The sequence below is a fragment of the Chiloscyllium plagiosum genome, chromosome 21, assembly GCF_004010195.1.
Source record: "Chiloscyllium plagiosum isolate BGI_BamShark_2017 chromosome 21, ASM401019v2, whole genome shotgun sequence".
Classification (NCBI taxonomy): Eukaryota; Metazoa; Chordata; class Chondrichthyes; order Orectolobiformes; family Hemiscylliidae; genus Chiloscyllium; species Chiloscyllium plagiosum.
In genome coordinates, this window is record NC_057730.1 from 18578701 (window position 1) to 18602610 (window position 23910).

The 23910-nt window shown below is 40.7% G+C and overlaps 1 protein-coding gene across 2 annotated transcripts; it reads right to left on the reverse strand.

The window, feature by feature from the left end:
- Positions 1-33: 33 nt before the first annotated feature.
- Positions 34-21057, reverse strand: LOC122560580 (neuronal pentraxin-2-like). Of its 2 annotated transcripts, none has more exons than XM_043711356.1 (5): positions 20445-21057; positions 12156-12369; positions 10454-10698; positions 6065-6244; positions 34-4994 (listed from the first exon to the last, which is right to left on the reverse strand). In XM_043711356.1, exons 1-5 carry the CDS (start codon positions 20892-20894, stop codon positions 4767-4769), a joined length of 1317 nt encoding a protein of 438 aa, XP_043567291.1. In that variant the 5' UTR covers positions 20895-21057; the 3' UTR covers positions 34-4766. The 2 variants fall into 2 exon arrangements, with proteins under 2 accessions (XP_043567291.1, XP_043567290.1); XM_043711355.1 differs by having other exon boundaries at positions 12156-12372; positions 20445-21056.
- Positions 21058-23910: the final 2853 nt, after the last annotated feature.

Genomic DNA, 23910 nt, shown 5'->3' on the forward strand with positions numbered 1-23910 from the left:
ACAGCAAAAGAATGAAAATATGCTAGAGTGTTCTTGATGTACTAATATAATGCATTCCTTTTTATTTAGTTTTTTTCTTTTTTACCAAAAGATATAACAATCATTTTGATGCAAAAACATCAAATAAACAAGAGGACTAAAGACATTCATGTATACAGTCAATGTAATGAAAAAAAGTCATAAAATGCAAACTTTTCATCTTGAAAATTCAAAATGCTTCTTGAAACTTGAATGCCACGCAATAAAAGAGATGGCCAGTATCTCACAAAGACAGTTATACTGGCACACAAGAAACAATTCCACAAAGACAGACAAAATAACACAGTCCCGCATGACGTAGAAAGACACATTTCTTTTGACAGCCATTCTAAAATCAGAAAAATGGGATACAGATAAAGAGTAGACCATGTAACAAGCATGAAGTTTGGCTACTTTCAACATAAGCTTCAGACAGTTTAATTGTATCTTTATTCATTGAACCAGAAGTCCGCGGGCTTGGAGGGATCTTGATGTTGTGTGAAGGGTTAAAAAGGGCACTAGTGAACCACTTGTCTGCTGTACATTGATTGCAAAGGAAATAAAAATCAGGAGATATTTAATATAGGAGTTGAAAATCATGAAGGATTTTAGTGAGTACATCAGGATAAACTGTTTACAATGTCAGGAACTTTGTGATCAGAGGATGCAACTTTAAAATAATCAACAGAAGAAGGAGAGATGAGTTGAAAATATTTTTTGCAATGAGTTATTTTGATCTGAAGCAGACTGACTTAATGTCAATGCAAGTAGATTCAGTTGTGACTTAGAATAAAGAACTAATAAATGCTTAAAGAAGAGAAAACTTGGTGGGCAATTGAAAAAGATCAGAGGTGGTTGCCCTAATGGGATAGTTCTTTCAAAGAGCTAGCACCAGCATTTGGGCTAAATGCCATTTTATCACCCATTTTCCGACTTTCAGTTCTTTTTTTCTCTATGTAAATGTGTTTAATGCCACAAATGGGATGTATCACTTAACAAGTTACAGCAAATTCGTGCTTGTAGTATGTATTTTTAAGCCCATTTCACATTGGTTTAACACAATTGCATCAACCGGCAAGACAGGATCTCAATATGAACACGTTCATTGGTGTAGTCATAAGATCACAGAGACCACACTAAATCTCAAGCATAATTCTAGGTCTTTTGATCGATCCAGAAAATGCAAATATTGTGGTTCTTCTCACATCTTAGTAAAGTGAAACTATCCCCTTTGGCAGTAGGGTTAGTAACCAAAGGAACTGATTTAAGATAATCATAAGAACCCAAGAGGAGATGAGAACAAATTCCTTTACGCAGCAAGTTATCACGGCTTGGAATGCACAGGCGAAAAAGGCAGTGGAAGCAGATTCACAGGTAACTTTAAAAATAAAATTGGACAGTTACATGAAAAGAAAAATAAATTGGGTAATGGGCAGAGGATTGAGATTAATTCATTAGCTCTTTGAAGAGCAAGAACAAGCATGATGAGCCAAATAGGCTGATTTTCACAGCTCAGGTCTTGTATGGTTTGATGCTAATTGTTTTCCTTGATGGGTAATGTGTTGCCCCAGGGTCATGCTGTTTCATTTAAGAATGCCAACTCTCTGTTAATCTTAGCTGGAAATTCCACAATTATCTTTGTAATGGAGAAAGGGGATAAATTAGAGAGTGTTTCCATTCCTTACAATGTCTCAGTAACTTGGAATGGAAGGTGAGCATGAATGGGTATCATGCAGAACTGGATTGATTTTAGCTGTGACTGCTCACAAGGTCAAGTATCCTATCCACAACCAGCACCTAGAATGCTATGTAATAGACACTAAGGTGTCACTTGTAAATCTCAATAGCATCAGAAAAGGAAGAGAACATTACAAAATAAATTAACCCCCTGACTGTAATTAGTTGTGAAACTATAACTGATGTTCTGTTTATCCCATTGCAGGCTTGGACAGACAAATCGATTGGAGTAAAAGTGGGAATGAATAGCTCTGACAGAAATACTGCCCAAACTTACTAACTTTGTTTTGCCATCTGGTAAACTGTGAAATGTACTGCCTGTTGATTATTAGTTCCCTGTTTTGTGCTCCGACCCAAGAACTGTTTCATTCTCACTTGCTAGCAGCTCTAACAAATTCCAGTCACCAACTGTTCTATTTCTAAGCCCCAGCATCTTACCTGTTGGGTAATATTTGCATGTTAAAAGCATGAAATACTTTGCTTTTGTCACTATTTCACAAAGTACAAATAGCATGGATTCTGCCAAACAGCTCCTTTAATCAACAGCAGTTATCTTCAAATAGAGAGGCTGTGGAATTGCAGTTCATTTCAACTTCACACTGATTTCTGGCAGGCCTAATGTCCACACTCTTCCATCCACTTTGCAACACCATCTGACTGCACGTTGCTTCTGGCTTTATTTGCTTTTTATCTATTCCTTTTCAACTGAGACCCAATGCCCTTTTTTGGACTCAGTAAGGGAAGTCACAATGTCAAGACCAGAAACAATTGCATTCAATGCTGAGTTGGGCTAGATTTGCTAATGGCGCACAGAGCTGGGAATGTTAGAATTGGGCCCAGTATTCTGGGTGAGGAGGGTAAGAGATGAAGGATTATCAACCTGGTTCCAACTGGGAATGCACATGTGAGGACAGGATTGGGTGCCTAAAAGGTGCTCTTCAAGGTCAAACCACCTACCACCATGGCCTCGACCATGGCAGAATGGCCTTTGAATGATTGGCTACGGTTTCAGTGTTTTTGGTGAGCTGGCAAAAGCACAAACAGAATAACAAGTCACATCTGAAGGACAGAGGACAAGCTAGTCTCACACTTTTAAAGTATATCAGTTTTTAAAAGAAGTGTGCTACATCATCTGAAATTTGGATAATGTACCTTTGGCACAAAGCATTTAGTAAAGCCATTCAAATTCAGAATAAAGCTAATTTAAATCTATGATTCTCGGTTGATCAATTTTTTAAAAAGTCTGTTTGTTGAAGCTGATGAAAATAGGTTTACAAATTGTCACTCCAATGATTAAAACATTTGGTTATTTACAGAAAATAACATTAATGCAAAAAAACTATAAGCTTTGACTTTTCTCAAACATCAAGAATAAAAGTAATGGTGTGAAAAAGTTGTGCTGTTTTGTTTGGCTGAACTATCTATTTGCCCTGTGACTACCAGCAGATAAAGTGACTGCAAAACAGAGAACATGTTACAACAGGAAAGTTTCTGTAGCTCCTCTTTTCCCCAGCTGAATTCTTGTGACATAGAAGTGGGAATACTAGAAAGATTGGCTCTGTGATAGTAATTATGATGGAAATGTCAGCATTCACTTTCATTACATCTCTAAAACAGACAGTAGCTACAGAAATCTGCATGTGAGCAATTAAACATGGAAATCCAGATGTTGCTGTCAGTAATTCATGCTTCCTCATAGGGCGCATTATTGAAGTCACCACAGTCTGCATTCAAGTAGACATTACTGAACCAATAACAATTTGCACTTTTTGCTATTAGTTTCACAGTGAAAGTTGTAAAAGTTACACCTTGTTGCATGATATCTATATGGGTTTTAAATGGTGTTCTACATTCATAATTTACACTGGAAAACCTCTCTGGCCCTGAAAGGGTAATTTTATATTTGTAGAACATCAAATCTCTTCGTTATAATTATAAAAGCTCCCCATATGTTCTGAAAGATCTTGATTTTTAAAAAAACTTTGTGATATTTAAACATTTAACCCAAGCCATGGGTACTTCCCAATATTTCATCTGGTCTCTGAAAGATATAGCTAAAAGTGAAGAATAATCATTGCATTTTGACTTACTGGTTTGCTGTCTGTGAAAATACTTCAGTGTGATTGGCTGTCTACTCTGTTTGATGACATCACTATGGCATGGAAGCCCCTTGACTTCCTGCTAGATTCAAACTTAAGTTGGGAAAGGGAATTCAGACCAGATCTTAATCTTTGTGGGCACATTTATTCAAGGTCAGTATCTTTGCTGATGATTGCAATATCTGGGCCATAGCGATAAGTGTGCAAATCAATACAAATCAATCAGCTTTTGAAATATTAACATTTCAGACAGAAATGCTTTCCCAGACACTTCTGTAAATTAGAATGAAAGGAACACACATTTATACAATGCCTTTCATGACCCTGAAATGTCCAGACATGCTTTGTAGCCAATTAACTATTTTTTGAGTTGTAGTGACTGTAACAATAAGGAAGGACATCAGCCATTTTGTGCACAAGATCCCACAAAGAGGAATTTGTTAAAAATCAGGTTGCCTACTTATTAGTGATATTGATTGAGGGATAAATATTCAACATGACAGGTGGGGAATGGGAGGCAGTTCTCAACTGATCATCTTGACATAATGCTATGAAATGTTGTAACACCCATTAAAGTAATGGCCAGGGCCTCAGTTTAATCTCTCTCTTGAAAATGGCACCTCCAAATGTGCGACACTCCTGCAAAACTGCACTGGGGATGTTCACTTGGATTTTCTGTGTTTAAGTCTCTGGTTAGGACCTGAGCACATCATCATCTGACGAGCATGCTACCTACTGATGTATGGCTGACAGCATCATTTAGTTTGAAAGACACAAAATAAAATACCACAGTCAGTGCTCCCTCCCAGGAAGGGAAAATTCAGCTGGGAAAAAAGAATATACCTTTCACCATATCACAGAAAGTTGTCTGTAGGAAAAGAAAGCGGCACTTAAGTGAATCCTGACCAGGGATCAGGAACTAACCAAGCGCTCCTTGCAAGTCTCCAGTGGCAACTTGTTGGCTCCACCATTCACAACCACATTGTTATCAATCCAGGGAATGATGTTGCCAGCCAGGTTGGCAGAACAGTTGGCCATGCTTCTGATGTCTTCCAGAGTGAGGATGCGATCCCAGATATTGAAGTGGCTCAGTTCTCCAACAAATGCCTGAGTTGCATCAAACCTTCCTCCAACTGAGTCCTAGATGAAGAATAAATTCACGTACAAATGATTGCTGCTGTACATTCAATACAAGTGCCAGTTTAATTCTGCTTGCTGTAATTGTAACTAGGATGGGGGAATTTCAAGACTAGGGGGCATATTTTTAAGGTGAAGGAGAGAGATTTAAAAAAGACATGAGGGGCATTCTTTTCACACAGAGAGTGATTAGCTCATGGAATGAACTTCCTGAGAAAGTGGTAGATGTGGGTACAATTACAATGTTTAAAAGTCACTTGGATATACATGAAAGTTCACTTGGAAATACATGAATAGGAGAGATTTGGATGGATACGGACCAGGAGCAGGCAGGTGGGACTAGTTTCGGATTACATTTGGCATGGACTGATTGGACCAACGGATCCGTTTCTGTGCTGTATGCCTCTACAACTCTCGCTCTATTTAGTATGATCTACAAATTTCTACTAGGATATTTGACAGTGTGAAGTCACTAGGTTCATACACACATAAGGAAGCCATTCAGTCCCTTGCGCCTGTACTGGCATGCAACTGGGTTACGCCTAATCTGTGTTTCAACTCTATTTGCCTGCTTTTGCCTGCTACCTTTACTCCTATGCATAGCAACATTTTGATTGTTGCTTGTGCATTTTCTCTGTGCTACTCCACAGAAAGGGAGGAAAATTGTACAGAGGTGGAGAGTTCCGGGAGCCACCAGTTCAAAGTTATCTATTTCTTCCGAGCATTTCACATACTACCTCTTATGTCTCAAATTGTTCTGTAATAATGCTACATGAAGAGGTAGTATGCTCACCTCTGAGTCAGAACATCATCGATTAAAGTCCCACACAGAGATAAAAAGTCCAGTCTGACATCCCCTGTGCGGTACTGTGAGTGCTGCACATTTGGGATCTGACAGTGGCCAAATTATATGCAGAAGAAATTTATACTTTATGCTTCAAAAGCTTTATTTTATCAATATTCTTTCAGAGGGACATGTAACTTTTCTGTAATCCTCTTGATTCTTATCTCAATATCATACGTGTTCCACCCGACTGTGGAAATCATTATTATGGGCACAAAGTGACACTCACCTGCTCCTGTCCCAGGATCAGGTCACCACCTGCTTTGATGGGATGCCAAGGTGCCAGATTCTCCCCCGTGCCTTGTGATTGGCCATCCTGAAAAGCTTCCCACATACCATCCCTAGTGGTCCATGTTATGCAAATATGATGCCACTTGCCATCATTAATATTAATGGGCAGCTGAGCAACCTGTTGATGGAATACTTAGGATAAGTATTTAGAAGAGCTGTGGTGCTGAGGTAGGTTATAGAGCTAGGACAGGGCAAGCCATGGAGGGTATGGAAAACAAGAATGAGATTTTAAATTCAAAGATCTACACACACAAGAGCTTGTCTTCTTGCACATTCACAACATTTAGTATTGTTTTGTCCAGATGGTTCTAAAAAAGGAAAACAAGGATTAGCTGATTTTTAGAATACTCAAGATTAGAGTCGTGCTAGAAATGCACAGCAGGTCAGGCAGCATCCGAGAAGCGGGAAAATCGACGTTTTGGGCAGGAGCCCTTCATCAGGAATGAGGCTGGGGGCCACAGGGGTGGAGAGATAAATGGGAGGGTGTTGGGGCTGGGGAGAAGGTAGCTAAGAGTGCAATAGGTGGATGGAGGTCGGGATGAAGGTGATAGGTCGGAGAGGAGGGTGGAGCAGATAGGTAGGAAGGAAGATTGGCAGGTAGGACAGGTCATGAGGATGGTGCTGAGCTGGCAGGTTGGCGCTGGGGTAAGGTGGGGGGAGGGGAAATGAAGAAACTGGTGAAGTCCATATTGATGCCCTGGGGTTGAAGTGTTCTGAGGTGGAAGATGAAGCGCTCTTCCTCCAGGCATCGGGCAGTGAGTGAGTGGCGGTGGAGGAGGCCCAGGACCTGCATGTCCTCGGCAAAGTGGGAGGGGGAGTTGAAATGTTCAGCCATGGGGCAATGGGGTTGATTGGTGCGGGTATCCCGGAGATGTTCCCTAAAGCATTCTGCAAGAAGGCATCCAGTTTCCCCAATGTAAAGGAGACCACATCGGGAGCAACGGATACAATAAATGACATTTGTGGAAGTGCAGGTGAAACTTTGATGGATGTGGAAGGCTCCTTTGGGGCCTTGGATGGAGGTGAGGGAGGGAGGTGTGGGCGCAGGTTTTGCAATTCCTTTGGTGGCAGGGGAAGATGCTCGGAGGGGACTGTGGGATGTTGGGGGGAGCGTGAACCTGACCAGGTAGTCACAGAAGGAACGATCTTTGCGGAAAGTTGGTAGGGGTGGGGAGGAAAATATATCCCTGGTGTTGGGGCCCATTTGTAGGTGGCGGAAATGTCGGTGGATGATGCAGTTTATGTGGAGGTTGGTGGTCGGCGGATGATTTGGTTTATGCGAAGGTCCTGGGCCTCCTTCACTGCCGCTCTGTCACCACCAGACGCCTGGAGGAAGTGCGCCTCATCTTCCACCTCAGAACACTTCAACCCCAAGGCATCAATGTGGACTTCAACAATTTCCTCATTTCCCCTTCCCCCACCTCACGTTGGAGGGCATCTTCAACCATGTGGATGGGGAAATTACGGTCTTTAAAGAAGGAGGCCATCAGGTGCGTTCTATGGTGGAACTCGTCCTCCTGAGAGCAGATACGGCAGAGCCGGAGGAATTGGGAATATGAGATAGCATTTTTGCAGGAGGTAGGGTAATCCAGGTAGTGGTGGGACCAGATGGGTTTGTAAAAAATGTCAGTGTTGAGTCAGTCGTCGTTGATGGAGAGGTCCAGGAAGGGGAGGGAGGTGTCGGAGATGGTCCAGGTGAATTTAAGGTCGGGGTGGAATGTGTTGGTGAAGTTGATGAACTGCTCAACCTCCCAATGGGAGCACAAGGTGGCAGCGATACAGTCATCGATGTAGCAGAGGAAAAGGTGGGGAGTGGTGCCGGTGTAACTACAGTAGAAGTACTATTCTATGTAGCCAACAAAAAAACAGGCATAGCTGGGGCCCATACGGGTGCCCATGGCTACTCCTTTCATCTGGAGGAAGTGGGAAGATTCAAAGGAGAAATTGTTAAGGGTGTGGACCAGTTCGGCCAAACGAATGAGAGTGTCAGTGGAAAGGTACTGGTGGGGACATGGGGAGAGGAAGAAACGGAGGGCTTGGAGGCCCTGGTCATGGCGGTTGGAGGTGTTGAGGGATTGGATGTCCATGGTGAAGATAAGGTGTTGGGGGCCGGGGAAATGGAATAATCACCCTGTTCAGAGATGGTATCACACACCTCTGGAACAGGTAGGACTTGAATCTTAGAGAGAATATTGGACACCTGGAAGTGGAAGCCAGAGAGGAGTCATTCATCTAAAGCTTCAAGGAATGTAGAAAATCATGGCAGATGTGGGGATTTGTAAACACTCTGACATTGCAGAAATAGTGTCTGGTAGTGGGAGGCTGTTAAATATGAGTAAGGAGTTTTCCTTGTCCAATCCCATCAACTAGCATGTTAGCTTATAGGCAGTAAGGATACCCAAACCACTGGGGTTCCAATGATGTCATAGGGACACCACAGACAATTTAACAATAGTCCAAGTGGAGAAGCAATGGGGCTTGCAGCCATAAGCGAATGGTGGAGCAGTCTCAATGGGCCAAATAGCCTAATTCTGCTCCCATATCTTATGGTCTTAAGGTCTTCTTCATCACAAACTAACTTCCTGTTTAAGAACGTGATATGTACCATACCTATTGCTATGTAGTCCATAGCACTCATGGTCTTGTACAGTTGTAAAACACCATTTACATAGTGTATATACAGTGTATGTAACTTTGTACAGGTTCCAAGGTGCTCAACATGCCATAATAAAACCAAGTTTAACATCAAATCACCTAAGAAACTAATAAGACAGATTTACAAAGGTTTGGTCAAAGAAAACAGGTTTAAATGAGCATCTTAAAATGAAGGGGAGGCAGAAAGTTTCAAAGAGAAAGTTGGGATATTCAAGAGTCCAGAATTGGAGCAGTGAGAGATCCCAGAGAGCTGTGGCGCTGAGGTACGTTATAGAGATAGGAAAGGGCAAGGCCATGGAGGTTATGGAAAACAAGAATGAGATTTTTAAATTCAAAGGTTCCCAAACTGGGACTTTTTATTCCTGATGAAGGGCTTTTGCCTGAAACGTCGATTTTGCTGAAGCTCCTCGGATGCTGCCTGAACTGCTGTGCTCTTCCAGCACCATTGATCCAGAATTTTACCTCAACGGAGGTTAGCAGAGGCAGGGATACTGAGTAATTGGGACATGGTTTAAGTTACAATACAGAGAGTAGAGTTCTGGATGTGTTCCACACAAAAGACATGAGGTGTCTGCTAGGAACATGTTGGGATCAATAAGTCAAGCTGCAAAAGAATGAAGAGGTTTTCACAAGCAGCTGGATTAAGATGGGGTGGGTTGACATTACAGTATGAAAGTAGGCAATGCTGATAGTAAAGCAGAAATGGAATCAGAAGCTTACGAGGATCAAATAAGATGCCAAGGGTATGAATGGTCTGGTTGAGCCTCACATAATCACCCCTTATCTACATCTTCCAAACTGCCTTCCCCAGCCCGACCCAACCCTCCTATTTGTCTCTCAACTCCCTTCCCATCTCCCGCCATTCCTAATGAAGGGCCTATGTCCAAAACTTCAATTCTCCTGCTTCTCAGATGCTGCCTGACTTGCTGTGCTTTTCCAGTGCCACACTCAGTGTTGAAGGAACAGAGTGTATGGCAAGGATTAATAACAATGGCTTTGATTTCCCCAAAGCACAAAATGAGGCTGCAGACAACTCACTGACAATCATCAAATACAGGGATAAAGATCAAAATTAGTCCAAACCAACAAGCTGTTTAAAGAAATGCTAGCTAATGGAATGGAAGTATTTAGCTCATTGGTTAATATCAAATAGCCACATATTTTGAAGGCAAGAACATGAGGCAAGAAGTAGCAAAGATCAATTAATCCTAATCTTCTACATACAGTGCTTTACAACAGCCTTCATCCCACTTTCAACTCACCACTTGGAAAATCTAAATTCCACAAGAACTTAGCATCATTAACCAAGCAACATTCCTAGTGAGGTCATTTTCAAAAGTGGGAGACAGAGTTAAGGGAGATAACTATGGATGTAGTGCAATGTAAATGTTTTGAGGAGGCTTTGAATATGTGAAAAAATGACATAGAAAAGCAGGGATTTTGGAACAATGGCTGGAGACAAAATGTTTTCTGCTTGCTAACAGTCTATCCCAAAAGAAAACATCAATGAAAGGGTTCACTTTTAAAATGGTCCACATTTGAAGCTGGCAGTTAAATGTTTGACTAAAAATGTTAATATTACTTAAGTGCATTTTAGCCTTTTACATGTTCTGTCAATAATATGATCAGTTACTTTTGTGCATTTAACATATCATCGATAAGTGATACATACCTTGTTGTTAATAAGTAATTCAATTGGATTCTTTCCCCATTCAATTAGCACAATTTCATTAGCTTGTCCGGTCACAGCATAAGAGAAAGGTGTTCCAATACCAGACGATGCTCTGGAGCGGATCCACATGCACACAGTAAAGGTGTACATCTCAGGGAGACTCTTCTTTATCCTGGCAAATAGGTAATTAGTTCGCAAAGGTAGCGACACCTTGAAATCATCAGGTGACTTAAAGCCGCTACTCTCTATTGTGGATAAAAAAAAGATTAAACAATTATATCAGACACTAGGGAAGTAATTCGTTTTGTATAGATTCTATAACTTTAAATTAGCATTTCTGAACAATTATTTATAGCTGTATCAAACAGTTGACCATAAACACCTGATGCCTTTATTCAAATCATTTTACTTGTTGATATGCCTTCAGTGTCAGGTCTGCATTGTGCTAATAAGAGCTGTTGAATTCACTCTGTAAGGCTTGTTGCTTAGAGATATATGTAATCACAATGGGAATACCGTATATAGAAGAAATACCTTTAATTTACACAATACCTCACACATCCTCAGGTCATCTATAAGCAGTTTGAAATTAATGAAATACTTTTGATATATGGCGATGATTGCAATGTATGAAAGGTATCAGTAAATTTGCATACAACTAGCTCCCACAAACAACTATGTGATAATGAACAGCTTTTTGTGATGTTGATTGAAGGACAAGTAATGGTTAGGAAACCATCTTCACCTAAATAATGCTAGTGGACTTTTTCATGCTCGCCTGAATGAACAAACAACCCTTCAGTTTATTGTTTCATCCGAAAAAAGAGTATTTATGTAAGTATTGTGTAAACATATGTTATAAGGAGAGGCTGGATAGGCTGGGACATTTTTCCGCAGCAGCAAAGGAGCTTGAGACGTGACCTTACAGAGGTTTATACAAATTATAAGGGGGATAGATAAGGTGAATGACAGACCTCTTTTCCCTAGGGTTTCAAGACTGGGGTACATATTTTTAAGATGAAGAGAAAGATTTTTTTTAAATGGGGGCAATTTGTTTTACACAGAATGTGGGTTGTGTGTGGAATGAATTTCTAGAGGAAGTGATGGTTGCGAGTACAATTACAGCATTTAAAAGACATTTTTATAAGGACATGAATAAAATATGTTTGAAAGGATATGGACCAAGCACAGGCAATTGGGACTAGTAAAGTTTTGGATTATGGTCGGCATGGACTGTTTGGACCGAAGTGTCTGTTTCCATGCTGTATGACTATCACCCTGTTACTCTACTGAATTGGAATAATTGTGTGCTCATATCTCTGCAGTGAGATTTGAATTCACAGTCTCTAAGAATACAAGCACTGAGCCAAAACTGCAAGTAAATTGTATAGATATTATCCCATTCAAGGTTATCTTTGTCATGTAATTAGTATGTGAATAATAGTTGACAATTAAGACTTAGAGCAATCCAACAGACTTCATCAGTTTGGTTCTGCAGTGCTATGCATTTGCTGAATTTGGCGATGGCAATTTACTGTAAATCAGTAACTAGTTAAACGAAAAACAAAAGGAAGGTCAATTGTCCCATTGATCATATTAAGCACAATGTGATTCATTCTGAATAACCTACATTAGTATTATTTTAAAATAACCAAGTCATTGCTTAATGGTGAATGTTTGAATATTTTTGCTCAGTCAATACCTTTCTCTAATTCAGTAACCCTTTCATGCAAGGCATTGAGGGCAGACTCTGTCTTGTAACGATGGGCTGCTGTCTCATTCAGAAGAACATACTTCTCATCTTCAAGTTCAGAGACTTTATTTAACAGCTGACTTTCCAAATCCCCCAGCTTCCTCTGAAGCTGTTCACGGAGGTCACTGGGGAAAGTATGGTTGGAAAAATTGGGGTGTGTCTGCTGCTGTTGAGAAAGAAAACCATGATGAAAAAAAAGCTTTGAAATATTATTTACTCACTCTCATAATACACAACAATACATTCAATATCTTCATTATTATCTAGTTCATAAATTTTCAAACTGAAGTCATCATCCTGAGAAAGGTCTGTGATTTCATTAGATATATCTGATTATTAACAATAATAACTGGTTGTTTCTTTTTCTGCAATTAAATAATGTTAGAAAGTAAACATTTACATCAGCATGGTTTTCCTGTAAAGTGTTAACAGCTTTGGAATTTGGGATACTAGAATACATCAATATTTCAGAATATTCCTAGACATACATTAATATTTTGCAGATGATCCTGCACATATAATTCTTTCAAAATCTCTGCATTTGTTATTAGGGCAACTGTTAGGAATTGCATTGCAAAGAGAATAATTGTAGGCTGGGTGTATATTGTACCATTGATTAAGCTGGTTCTGTAATAACATATGATATTCTATTTTTCAATTTAGTGATCTGTCCCCCTGGAATGTTGTTGTTAAGAATTCATATGTTCCATTGCTGACTTCTGTTATTCCTCCACCCCTGTTGTTGCTAATTGAAAGTCACCAGCTTTTTGCAGCACAGTTTCACATCAAGGAACAAGAACTGTTTGAATGCTTATTTTCTATTAAATATTACCTTTTGTGAGTTCTCTTATTGCTATCGGGCTTACATGGTCTGATTTCAGAACACAAATACTTAATACCTTTTTAATGAAACTATCTTGCCTTATAATTTCATTAAGGGATTCATCCATTTAAAACTCATTAAATCAGTTGGCAAAGGCATTTTAACATGAACAAGCTAAGTTTTGCTAATAAATAATTTTCAATCTGCAGCATCAGTTGAAAGAATATGAATAGTTAAGCCATACTCTATTGCATGAAAACATTGATAGAATGCTTAGCTTGTTAAAGTGATCTTATTGCCGATCATTTGGTTTTCAGATTTCTCTCTGTGGAATACCTGGTTAGTCACAAAGCTGCCCAATGTGTAACATTGCCCCCCCTTGTAGTTTAAAGGCAGAGTAAAATAATCTATTCTAAATTAGGCTTGGGAACAGTTGTACCTAGATTGTATGAACATTACAGAATAATATCAAAGTTTTATTTAATGCTGAAGCTATAGAGCTTGAAAATAATTTTATCAATTGAATTTATTTAATATCTTGTGAAAATACACATTATTAAATTGCACAGGTGCAATCATATAAAAATAAATTAAATAGAATGATATACATTAATTACAAAAATAATGGTGAACAGATGATATACACTATGCAATCAACCATAAAACATATTGGTGCCATGGGTAACATTGAATATAACATGGAGATTAAAAAAGAAATGTAATTTTTTTTATTTTATGTAATGCAGCTGATTTGAAGTTAAAATTGGAGAAGTGATTTAAGGTCAGTTATACAAAGAAAATGTTGCAACATTTCTTTAAGAAATCCATGGATAAAGATGAAACTCCCATCTTAAAGGCACCTTGCATTGAGTTTGATCACAAAATTACTGTAAAAGTGTAGAATTTTCTTGATGGTAGCATCTCATACACAATAAAATAATGGTCAGAATAGTTATTTTATGATTAAAAACAATAAAAGAGAGAGTTTATTGGATTAAAATTGAATAAGTGCAGTAATACATTCAGAAAGCACTACATGCTTCAAAAATTGTTGTCTATTTTCAAATAAGCTAAATAGACATAATGGATTTGGAGACTAAAAGTCTATGTGTTGGCCCTGATTACAATCAGCTACTTCTCATTTCACATAAAACTGAATGGAGCAAATGTTATTTAGTACACAAAAATTCCATTACGTACACGGGTTACTGTTTGTGTTAGCAGCACTCAAGTTAATTGGCTCTTTGGGAAATATGATTATCACAATGGATTAAACAGTTAGTGATCTCTTTACTAGACTTTCCAGTGTAATATGCTACTTGAGGGTTTTTTTCAAGTCAGAGTGTGACCATCTGAAACTTTAACCAAAAACACAGGCCAAACAACCAAGTTCAGCTGTAAACAACAAATACTTTATTTTGTTTAGGTGTGAATACTTTTTATTGACTTGCCTGGTATAATGCTTGGATTCATTGAAAAGCTTTGTACTTTGACTGTGCTGGATTAAGTTCAGTGAAGATACACAAATTGAGCTGGAGTAGAACAATTTAAATCAACAAGTAATGCTTCTAGGGCACCCAAAAAATTCAAAATCAATAATTCTCTTCAAGTTGGAATCAACAGAACCAAATGCTTGGCTGTCTGGCAGAAAGCAGACAACGGGGATAAAAGGGTCCTTCTCAGGACGGCAGCCAGTGACAAGTGATGGTCCACAAGGCTCAGTGTTGGGACCGCAACTTTTCACTTAAAAACCTAGATGAAGGAACTGAGGGCACTCTGGCTAAGTTTGCAGATGATACAAAGATATGTAGAAGGATAGGTAGCATTGAGGAAGCTGGGAGGCTGCAGAAGAATTTGGACAGGTTAGGTTAGAAGTGGCAGATGGAGTACAATGTGGGAAAGTGTGAGGTTGTGCAGTTTGGTCGGAAGATTAGAGGCATGGACTATTTTCTAAATGGGGAGAAGATTCAGAAGTCTGCAATGCAAAGAGATTTGGGAGCTCTTAGTCCAGGATTCTCTCAAGGTAGACTTGCAGGTTGAGTCAGTAGTTAGGAAGACAAATGTAATGGTAGCATTTATTTTGAGAGGACTTGAATCTAAAAGCAGGGATGTACTTCTGAGACTCTGTAAGGCTCTAGTCAGACCACATTTGAAGTGTTGTGCACAGTTTTGGGTCCCATATTTCAGGAAGGATGTACTTGGCCCTGAAGTGTGTTCATTAGAATGGTCCCAGGAATGCTTAACATACGAGGAATGTTTGAGGACTCTATGTCTATACTCAATGGAGTTTAGAAGGATGAGGGGAGATCTAATTGAAACATGTACAATACTGAATGGCCCAGACAGAGTAAATGTTGGGAAGATGTTTCCATTGGTAGGAAAGACTAGGACGCGAGGGCATAGTTTTGAGTATAGGAAAGACTTTAGGAATGGAGATAAGGAGAAACTTCTTCAGCCAGAGAGTTGTGAACCTATGCAATTCATTGCCACAGAAGGCTGTGGCGGCCAGGTCAGTGAGTATATTTAAGACTGAGATAGATAGGTTCTTGAGTGTCAAGGGAATCAAGGGTTAGGGGGAGAAAGTGGGAGAATAGGATTGAGAAACTTATCAGCCATGACTGAATGGTGGAGCAAATTCGATGGGCTGAATGGCCTAATTTCTGCTCCTATGTCTTATGGTCTTAAAAAATTGGTCAGTGGTAAGTGAAAGAATGAAACATATTTTAATATTAAATAATTCCAGAATAATAATTTCAGAAAAGACAGAACACTTCTTTAACCTGGTTATAGAACAGAATTGTTTCCATTTAGAAATTTTAATTAATCAACATTCTAGGTGAAAAATCAAATTCAATTTGATTAAATTCATAGATTTCAACATTCAGAAGTATTGATTTTCTGATTCATACAGTCATTAAATAGTTACAGAAGACAGCATTTGGTCCATTGTTCTGTGTTAGCTGGTTGAAGGACACCTTTTCCCGACGAAATTGCACTTTCTTCCTTTTTGGATAATTGCCCAATTTTCCCTTGAATGTCACAACTGAATCCGTTTCATTATATTTCCACATCCTAACCAATCTGTAATAAACTTTCCTCACGCCACCATTGCTTCTTTTGCGACTGATCTAAACTGTGTGGCCCCTGGTTCTTGACCTTTCCACTAATTGCCACAATTCAGTCCTGTCTGCTCTGTTCAGATCCTTCCTGATTTTGAATACCTTTATTAAACCTTCTATCAACTGTCTCTTTTCCATAAAGAACAGTCACAACTCTTCCAATTTTTCTACCTAACTGAAGTTCCTCATCCCAGGAGGCAATCTTTTGAATCTTTTCTACAGTCTGTATAACGTCTTCACATCTTTCCTCATGTGGTGCCCAGAATTGGACATGATACTCTAATCAAGGTTGAACTAATGTTTTACACATAACTTTACTGAAAGCATAATTTTCTTGATTTTGCCTGTGATAACATCCAACAAAGATGTTTGCTTTATTAACCACTCTCTCAACCTCTCTTGCCACCTTTATTAATGTTTGTGCATATAAATCCAGGACTTCCCTTTTAGAATTGCACCCTCTATTTTGTAATGTCTTCCCACATTCTTCCAATCAAAATGCATCACTTTACACTTACCACATCAAATGAGATCCAATTGTCCCTTTTCTACCGATCTGGCTATATGAATTTTAAGTTCTATACTTACCTCCTCTAAGGACTGATTAGGGATAGTCAACCTGGCTTAGTGCATGGGAAATCATGTCTTACAAAATTGATTGAGTTTTTTGAAGAAGTAACAAAGAAGATGATGAGGGCAGAGTAGTAGATGTGATCTATATGGACTTCAGTAAGGCGTTCGACAAGGTTCCCCATGGGAGACTGATTAGAAGGTTAGATCTCATGGAATACAAGGAGAACTAGCCATTTGGATACAGAACTGGCTCAAAGGTAGAAGACAGAGGGTGGTGATGGAGGGTTGTTTTTCAGAATGGAGGCCTGTGACCAGTGGAGTGCCACAAGGATCGGTACTGGGTCCTCTACTTTTTGTCATTTACATAAATGATTTGGATGCGAGCATAAGAGGTACAGTTAGTAAGTTTGCAGATGACACCAAAATTGGAGATGTAGTGGACAGCGAAGAGGGTTACCTCAGATTACAACACGATCTGGACTAGATGGGCCAATGGGCTGAGAAGTGGCAGTTGTAGTTTAATTCAGATAAATGCGAGGTGCTGCATTTTGAGAAAGCAAATCTTAGCAGGACTTATACAATTAATGGTAAGGTCCTAGGGAGTGTTGCTGAACAAAGAGACCTTGGAGTTCAGGTTCATACCTCCTTTAAAGTGGAGTTGCAGGTAGATAGGATAGTGAAGAAGGCGTTTGGTATGCTTTCCTTTATTGGTCAGAATATTGAGTACAGGAGTTGGGAGGTCATGTTGCGGCTGTACAGGACATTGGTTAGGCCACTGTTGGAATATTGCATGCAATTCTGGTCTCCTTCCTATCGGAAAGATGTTGTGAAACTTGAAAGGATTCAGAAGAGATTTACAAGGATGTTGCCAGGGTTGGAGGAGTTGAGCTACAGGGAGAGTCTGAACAGGCTGGGGCTGATTTCCCTGGAGCGCCGGAGGCTGAGGGTGACCTTATAGAGATTTACAAAATTATGAGGGGCATGGAGAGGTTAAAAGACAATGTCTTTTCCCTGGGGTCAGGGAGTCCAGAACTAGAGGCCATAGGTTTAGGGTGAGAGGGGAAAGATATAAAAGAGACCTAAGGGGCAACCTTTTCATGCAGAGGGTGGTACATGTATGGAATGAGCTGCTAGAGGATGTGGTGGAGGCTGGTACAATTGCAACATTTAAGAGGCATTTGGATGGGTATATGAATAGGAAGGGTTTGGAGGGATATGGGCCGGGTGCTGGCAAGTGGGACTACATTGGGTTGGGATATCTGGTTGGCATGGACGGATTGGACCGAAGGGTCTGTTTCCATGCTGTACATCTCTATGTCTTTATGAATAAGTCCAAGACACTTCCAAGTTTTGTATCATCTGCAAATTTTGAAATTGTGCCCTGGACACTAAGGTTTAAGTCATAAGCATATATCAGGAAACACAAGGGTCTGAACATCAAACCCTGGAAAATTCCATTATAGATCCTTCTTCAACCCAAAAAACAACTGTCAATCACTGCTCTCCATTTCATGTCACTCAGACAATTTTGTATCCATAACTCAACATCTCTTACACCAGGGGATTTACTAGTGGGGATTAATGATAGCCCCATCAGTGATGCCCATACCCCATGAAAAATAACTTTGCTCGCAAGTCTGTAATTCAGCAACAGTATCAAATGCTTTTTCGAAGTCTCTGTGTACCTCATCAACATTTATCCTGCTTAATCCTTTTTGTTGCAGCTTTTAAAAAAATCAAGCAATGAATTAAACATGCTTTGCCCCTAATAAATCATACTGGCTTTCCCTAATTAAACCTCATTTGTCCAAGCAACTATTCATTTTGTCCCAAATTGTCATTTCCAGAAGCTTCCATACCATCCAGATTAAATTGACTGACATGACTGCTGAGCTTATCTTTATGCAGTGAGCCAATTATAATTCTCCAAGCATTTAATACAACTTCTCAGTCTAAAAATGGGTGGAAAATTGTGGCCAGTGCCTGCATAATTTCCACTCACACTTGCCTTAGATTACTTACAGTGTGGAAACAGGCTCTTCGGCCCAACAAGTCTACACTGACCCTCCGAAGAGCAACCCACCCAGACCCATTCCCCGACACCTAACGGGCAATTTAGCATAGCCATTTCACCTAAGCTGCACATTTTTGGACTGTGGGAGGAAAACCCACGCGGACAATGTACAAACTCCACACAGACAGTTGCCTGAGGCGGGAAGTGAACGCGGGTCTCTGGCGCAGTGAAGCAGCAGTGCTTACCACTGTGCCACCGAGCCGTCCAACTTTAAATGCAGGCAGACTGACCAACACCTTTTTTCTTATCATTGTTAAACTCTTCAAGTGTCTTAACCACCTCCTTTTTCACAATAATGAGGACAACGTCTGCTTTCATGCTAAAGATGGAAGGCAATATATGCAGGAAGTACCTCAGACAGGCTCCTGACTCCATGTGGAAACACCGTAGTTGATCTTTAATCAGCCTTACTCTTTTTGCCACCTTGATTGAAAAATAAATTAAACATTTCGCCATCTCATTTTCCCTGCCGTATTCCGGCACCTCCATCCCAATTCTATCGATATTCACCAGCATTACTAATTCCCAGTAAGTTTTTACTACAGACTTCATTCATTCGTCCACTCCGTTTAAACCAACACGGTTCCATTGACTGTCTTGGCAATTAATGACGTGAATTAAATGCCATAAGCGAGCAGTAATCCCAGCCTCGTCGCCCAGTTTTGGGTTTCTGTGAGACGCAGGCAGGACTCTGTTGGAAACATATCCTGTCCTGGAGTTTTCAGTTCTATAGCTCGCTGCATTAATTACAATAACATCAAGGCACAGCTAACGTTTCGAGGGGGCTGCGCGAAAAGGCTGTTGCAAACACACCCTGTTGTAACTTTGAAAATGCAATTGGATCAGTACTTGGAAGACAATTCTGCAGCATTGTGGGGGAAGAACAGGGTCCGTTCAACTGGATCGCAACTTTCAAACAGCATGTGGGCCGATTTGTGTTGCTCGAGTACGAGTAATTCTGAAATTGTAGTGATGACATTTTTTTAACGTCTAAGTGAAATAGAGTGAGTGGGTTTCTGTTGAGCTTTAAACACAGATCCCTCGGCTGATGAAAAGGTTCAAAGTTAGGACCTAATTTCATCTCTGTCACTGGCAAAAACTCGGGATAGCGCCTCAAGCAAACACCTTTGACCGGCCAAAGAAAGTGGTGAGTACACTTGTCTCTGTTTCCCTTACTTGTTTTCACTCTAGTCACAAATGCATATTATTTCCATTATACAAAAAGATGAGCCCTTGAGCTACAGCCATTCTCGGATAGTTCTCTGTCCGATACTAAAGGCTAATGAGACTCTGTCTCCCCCTCAGCTCTAATTCCGCCACATTCGAGCAAACTCAGTTACCACCACAGGGCGGATGGTTTATTCAGCACCCTGGACAGCTCCGTGCGCCTGAGCTCCCGGCTCCGGCTGGGAGGGCAACAAACTGACTACCTGACTGAATCTCCTTCAGGCCTGATGGGGAGACCATTCGGTCCGCTGTTGTAATGCTAGCTCTACAACAGGGGCTTGGCAGCGCTGCTCAGCCTGTCCATTATACCCCACGCCGGCTTCTGAATCGGAATACCACCAAGATAGTGAGGCGGGGGAGAGGAATCTAACAACACGGGAAGATCCCTTTGGAGTAATTCCTCCTTGGCCTGTCGCTCTTACCTCGAGGCTCCCGAGTCGATCTTTCAGCGCTTGGATGGTCCTGCCCAGGTGATCCACCACTTGACTGTGATCGCGGGGCAGGTCGCCCATGGTGTCTTTGCCAGACACATGGTCGTGCTGTTTCCTGCGGCTGCCCTTGTACTTGGCATCCAGCTGGGCACTCTCGCACCTGGTCAGCTTACTGGTCAGCTCCTTGATGGTCTCTTTCTGGTTGCCCAGGGTCTCTTTCTGCTGGAGGATGGTCTCCCTCAGCTGCACGACGGTGGCACGAAGCTCCTGCTCTTGGGCTGTGTTCACTGGCATGGGCACGGCTGGCACCGGGCAGCTGGGGTCTGCATCCAACGGCACCGAGGTGCAGACGAAGCGAGTGGCCTTTGAGTCTTGGCCCGGGGCCGTGGAGCGGATACAGGGGACGAGAAGGACGCTGGCAACTAGCAGCAGCAGCAACATGACGGCGAACAGGGTGCCCACTGCTCGCCCAGAGCAGCCTCGGTGGGAGCAGGTTGCAACTGGTGCTGCAGCCAGTAGCCGGAGCCGATTAATGCTCTTGGCGCCTTCCCTCGCTCCTGTTTATTGGTGGAAAAAAGCTTTGCGTCAGCTGGCCTTCCAGAGTAAGCGAGATCCGGAGAGTTATAGCTCCGCCCCTGGCAGCAATCAGCGGAATCTCAAAGCTATGCCAACCTCAACCCCAGTGCCCACACTCTCTCATTCATCCCATTGGACCCTCGGCTCCACTTGCGTCATCACCATGACTGATGGACAATCGAGCCCTTTTGTCCGAGGAAAGAGATTAACGATTTGTGTGAGCCAATCCACAATTGGTCTATTTGCACAGCTAATTTTGACTCACTTGTACTCGTCTCTTCTCCCCCTGAACACTCTTTCTATCCTGGTCTGTATAATGATAACTAAAATCCCCCATTACAATTAGTACTTTGAGGAATTACATTATTAACCAATTTAAGATTGTCAGTCCAGCTTGGAGAGTGATACACTCATTCATTTATTCAATCCTGTCCTCCCAACCTTCCCTTGTTGAGAGTCAACCACATTGCTGTGTCTGGAATCACATGTAGATAAGGCCAGGTGAGGGTGGTAGATTCCTTTCCTGAAGAACTTTGGTGAACCAGTCTGCAAGTCAGTAGCTATTTGGTTGGAGCTAAATATAATGTCACACTACTGAGTTGATTGTACAGGTAACCAATAGAAGAAAAGATTTGGACAAACAAATTTGCAAAGGGTATTACAGGGAGATGAAAAGGTATGTATAGGGTATTGTTAAAAAAAAGATGCATTTTGTTGGAACTTTTAATCTTGCACCCATAAGGACAATTGGCAAGAATACCAATTCAAAGGGAAACTATTCATTTAGTTTAGTTAACAAGTGGATTCTGATTGTTAGAGGTATTGCCATGAAGAATGTGGGTTGGTGACGATTCGCCGCCGTCGATTAGCCACTGCCGGTTTGCCACCAGCGTTTCTCCGCTGGGTTCGTTTGACCTCTGGAGACTATTCGCCACCAGAAATATATATATGCACTGATTGTTTTCCCTCCCGCCTGTTCTTTCATACTTCTCAGTCCCCTTTATTTATACAACAACATAGTACATATTGATAAAAAAGGTGAAATAATTATAGTTTTATTGGTTTATACATAAAAATGAGTTACAAACATTTACAATGACCATGAAATTGTTGCCAATTGTTAGAAAAACCCATCTGGGGTCACTAGTGTCCTTTAGCAAAGGACACGTGATTCCTTAAACTACCAAATTTCTAATTACAATATGAGATTTTCATTATCCTAGTACAGACTTGGAAAGAAGAGTGTCCAGGACAGGGTGGAGAAAAGTGTCTCTTAAGTGTATTCAGGGGAATCCCCTATATCAGTATTTTTCCAATTAGCCAGTTTTGAGAAAATCTGTAGCTCAGGTTGAGGTTCTGGATGTATGTTTGCTCATTGAGCTGGAAGGTTCATTTTCAGATGTTTCGTCACCATACTAGATAATATCTTTAGTGTGTCTCTGGACGAAGCACTACCATGTTGCCTGCTTTCTATTTGTATGTTTGGGTTTCCTTGGATTGGTGATGTCATTTCCTGTGGTGATGTAATTTCCTGTTCTTTTTCTCAGGGGGTGGGAAATGGGGTCCAAGTCAATGTGTTTGTTGATAGGCTTTCAGTTGGAATGCCATGCTTCTAGGAATTCTCGTGCAAGAACCGGAACTCTATCAACAAACACATTGACTTGGACCCCATGTACTACTCCCTGAGAAAAAGAACTGGAAATGACACCACCATAGAAGATGATGTCACCACAGGAAATGACATCACCAACCGAAGGAAACCCAAACACATAAATAGAAAGCAGGAAAAATGAGCAGTAATTCGTCTGAAGGCTCACTGAAGATGTTACCTAGTAGGGTGACAAAACATCTGAAAATGAACCCTCCAGCTCAGCGAGCAAACCTACACCCAGTATGTTTCCAGTCTTCATCAGAGTCACCGGATGTGAAATATGAACTCTGGTTTCTTCTACCAATGCTGCCAGACCTGCTGAGTTTCTCTCGCAATTTTTGTTTTTATTTCAGAATTTCAGCATTTGCAATTCTTTGTTTTATTTCAATGCCGTGAGAACAGATCTAGTCCAAGTGAACTGAAATCAAAGACTGGCAAGAAAAACTGATTGATTGATGTGCTGCAGGTGAAGAGGAGCTGGTTCAAGGTGGAGTTGAGGTAAATTGCCTGAAGGAGAAAGGTAATCCAAACAAAGCCAGAGAGCCCGGAATGATTTAGTCAGAAAAATGAAGCACTGTAAAGGGATAAATGACTTATGTGGATAATACTAATGAGAATAGAAATCTCAGAGGAGAAATGGAAAAGACATAATAGCAGCAAAAATAAAGAATGTGAGAAGATTTGAATTCCCAGTGATGTTAGACCCCAAAGTCTTTATGCATAAAATAGCAAATCAGAAGTGGTAAAAGGAGACTAAGAGCCAATTTGGAACCAAAAAGGGGATGCCATGCATGAAGGCAGAGGACAATATTGTGACACTTAGATTCTGTCTTTACCAAAATGCTCCTGTGTAAATTATGGAAAAGAGGGAACAGTGAGACACAAGATGAACTAAACAATGATAAAGCAGGGATATTAGAAAGGCTGATTGCATGTAAAGTTGATAGCACAGGATTAGATCAGGTGCATCTGAGACTACTAAAGGAAGAAAGAGTGGAAATTACAGAGTCGCTGGTTATAATCTTCAATGCTCCTTAGCTACAATATTATTGCCAGAATATTAAATGCTATATCTTTGCTCAAAAGAGGATGTAATATTAAACCCAGTAAGCAGAAGCCAATCAATTTGAATGTAGTGATGGGAAAGCTTTTAGAAACAATAACCTCAGATAAAATTAACAAAAATCCAGGGGAAAAAATTAACAGTCACCAGAAGACATGTAAATTAAT

Coding starts and splice junctions, on each gene's coding strand:
- LOC122560580 (XM_043711355.1), bottom strand. CDS start 20,894: ATGTTGCTGCTGCTGCTAGTTGCCAGCGTCCTTCTCGTCCCCTGTATC. Junction 12,373..20,444: donor ATCGACTCGGGAGCCTCGAG/GTAAGAGCGACA, acceptor CTTTCTCAACAG/CAGCAGACACACCCCAATTT. Junction 10,699..12,155: donor GGTTACTGAATTAGAGAAAG/GTATTGACTGAG, acceptor TATCCACAATAG/AGAGTAGCGGCTTTAAGTCA.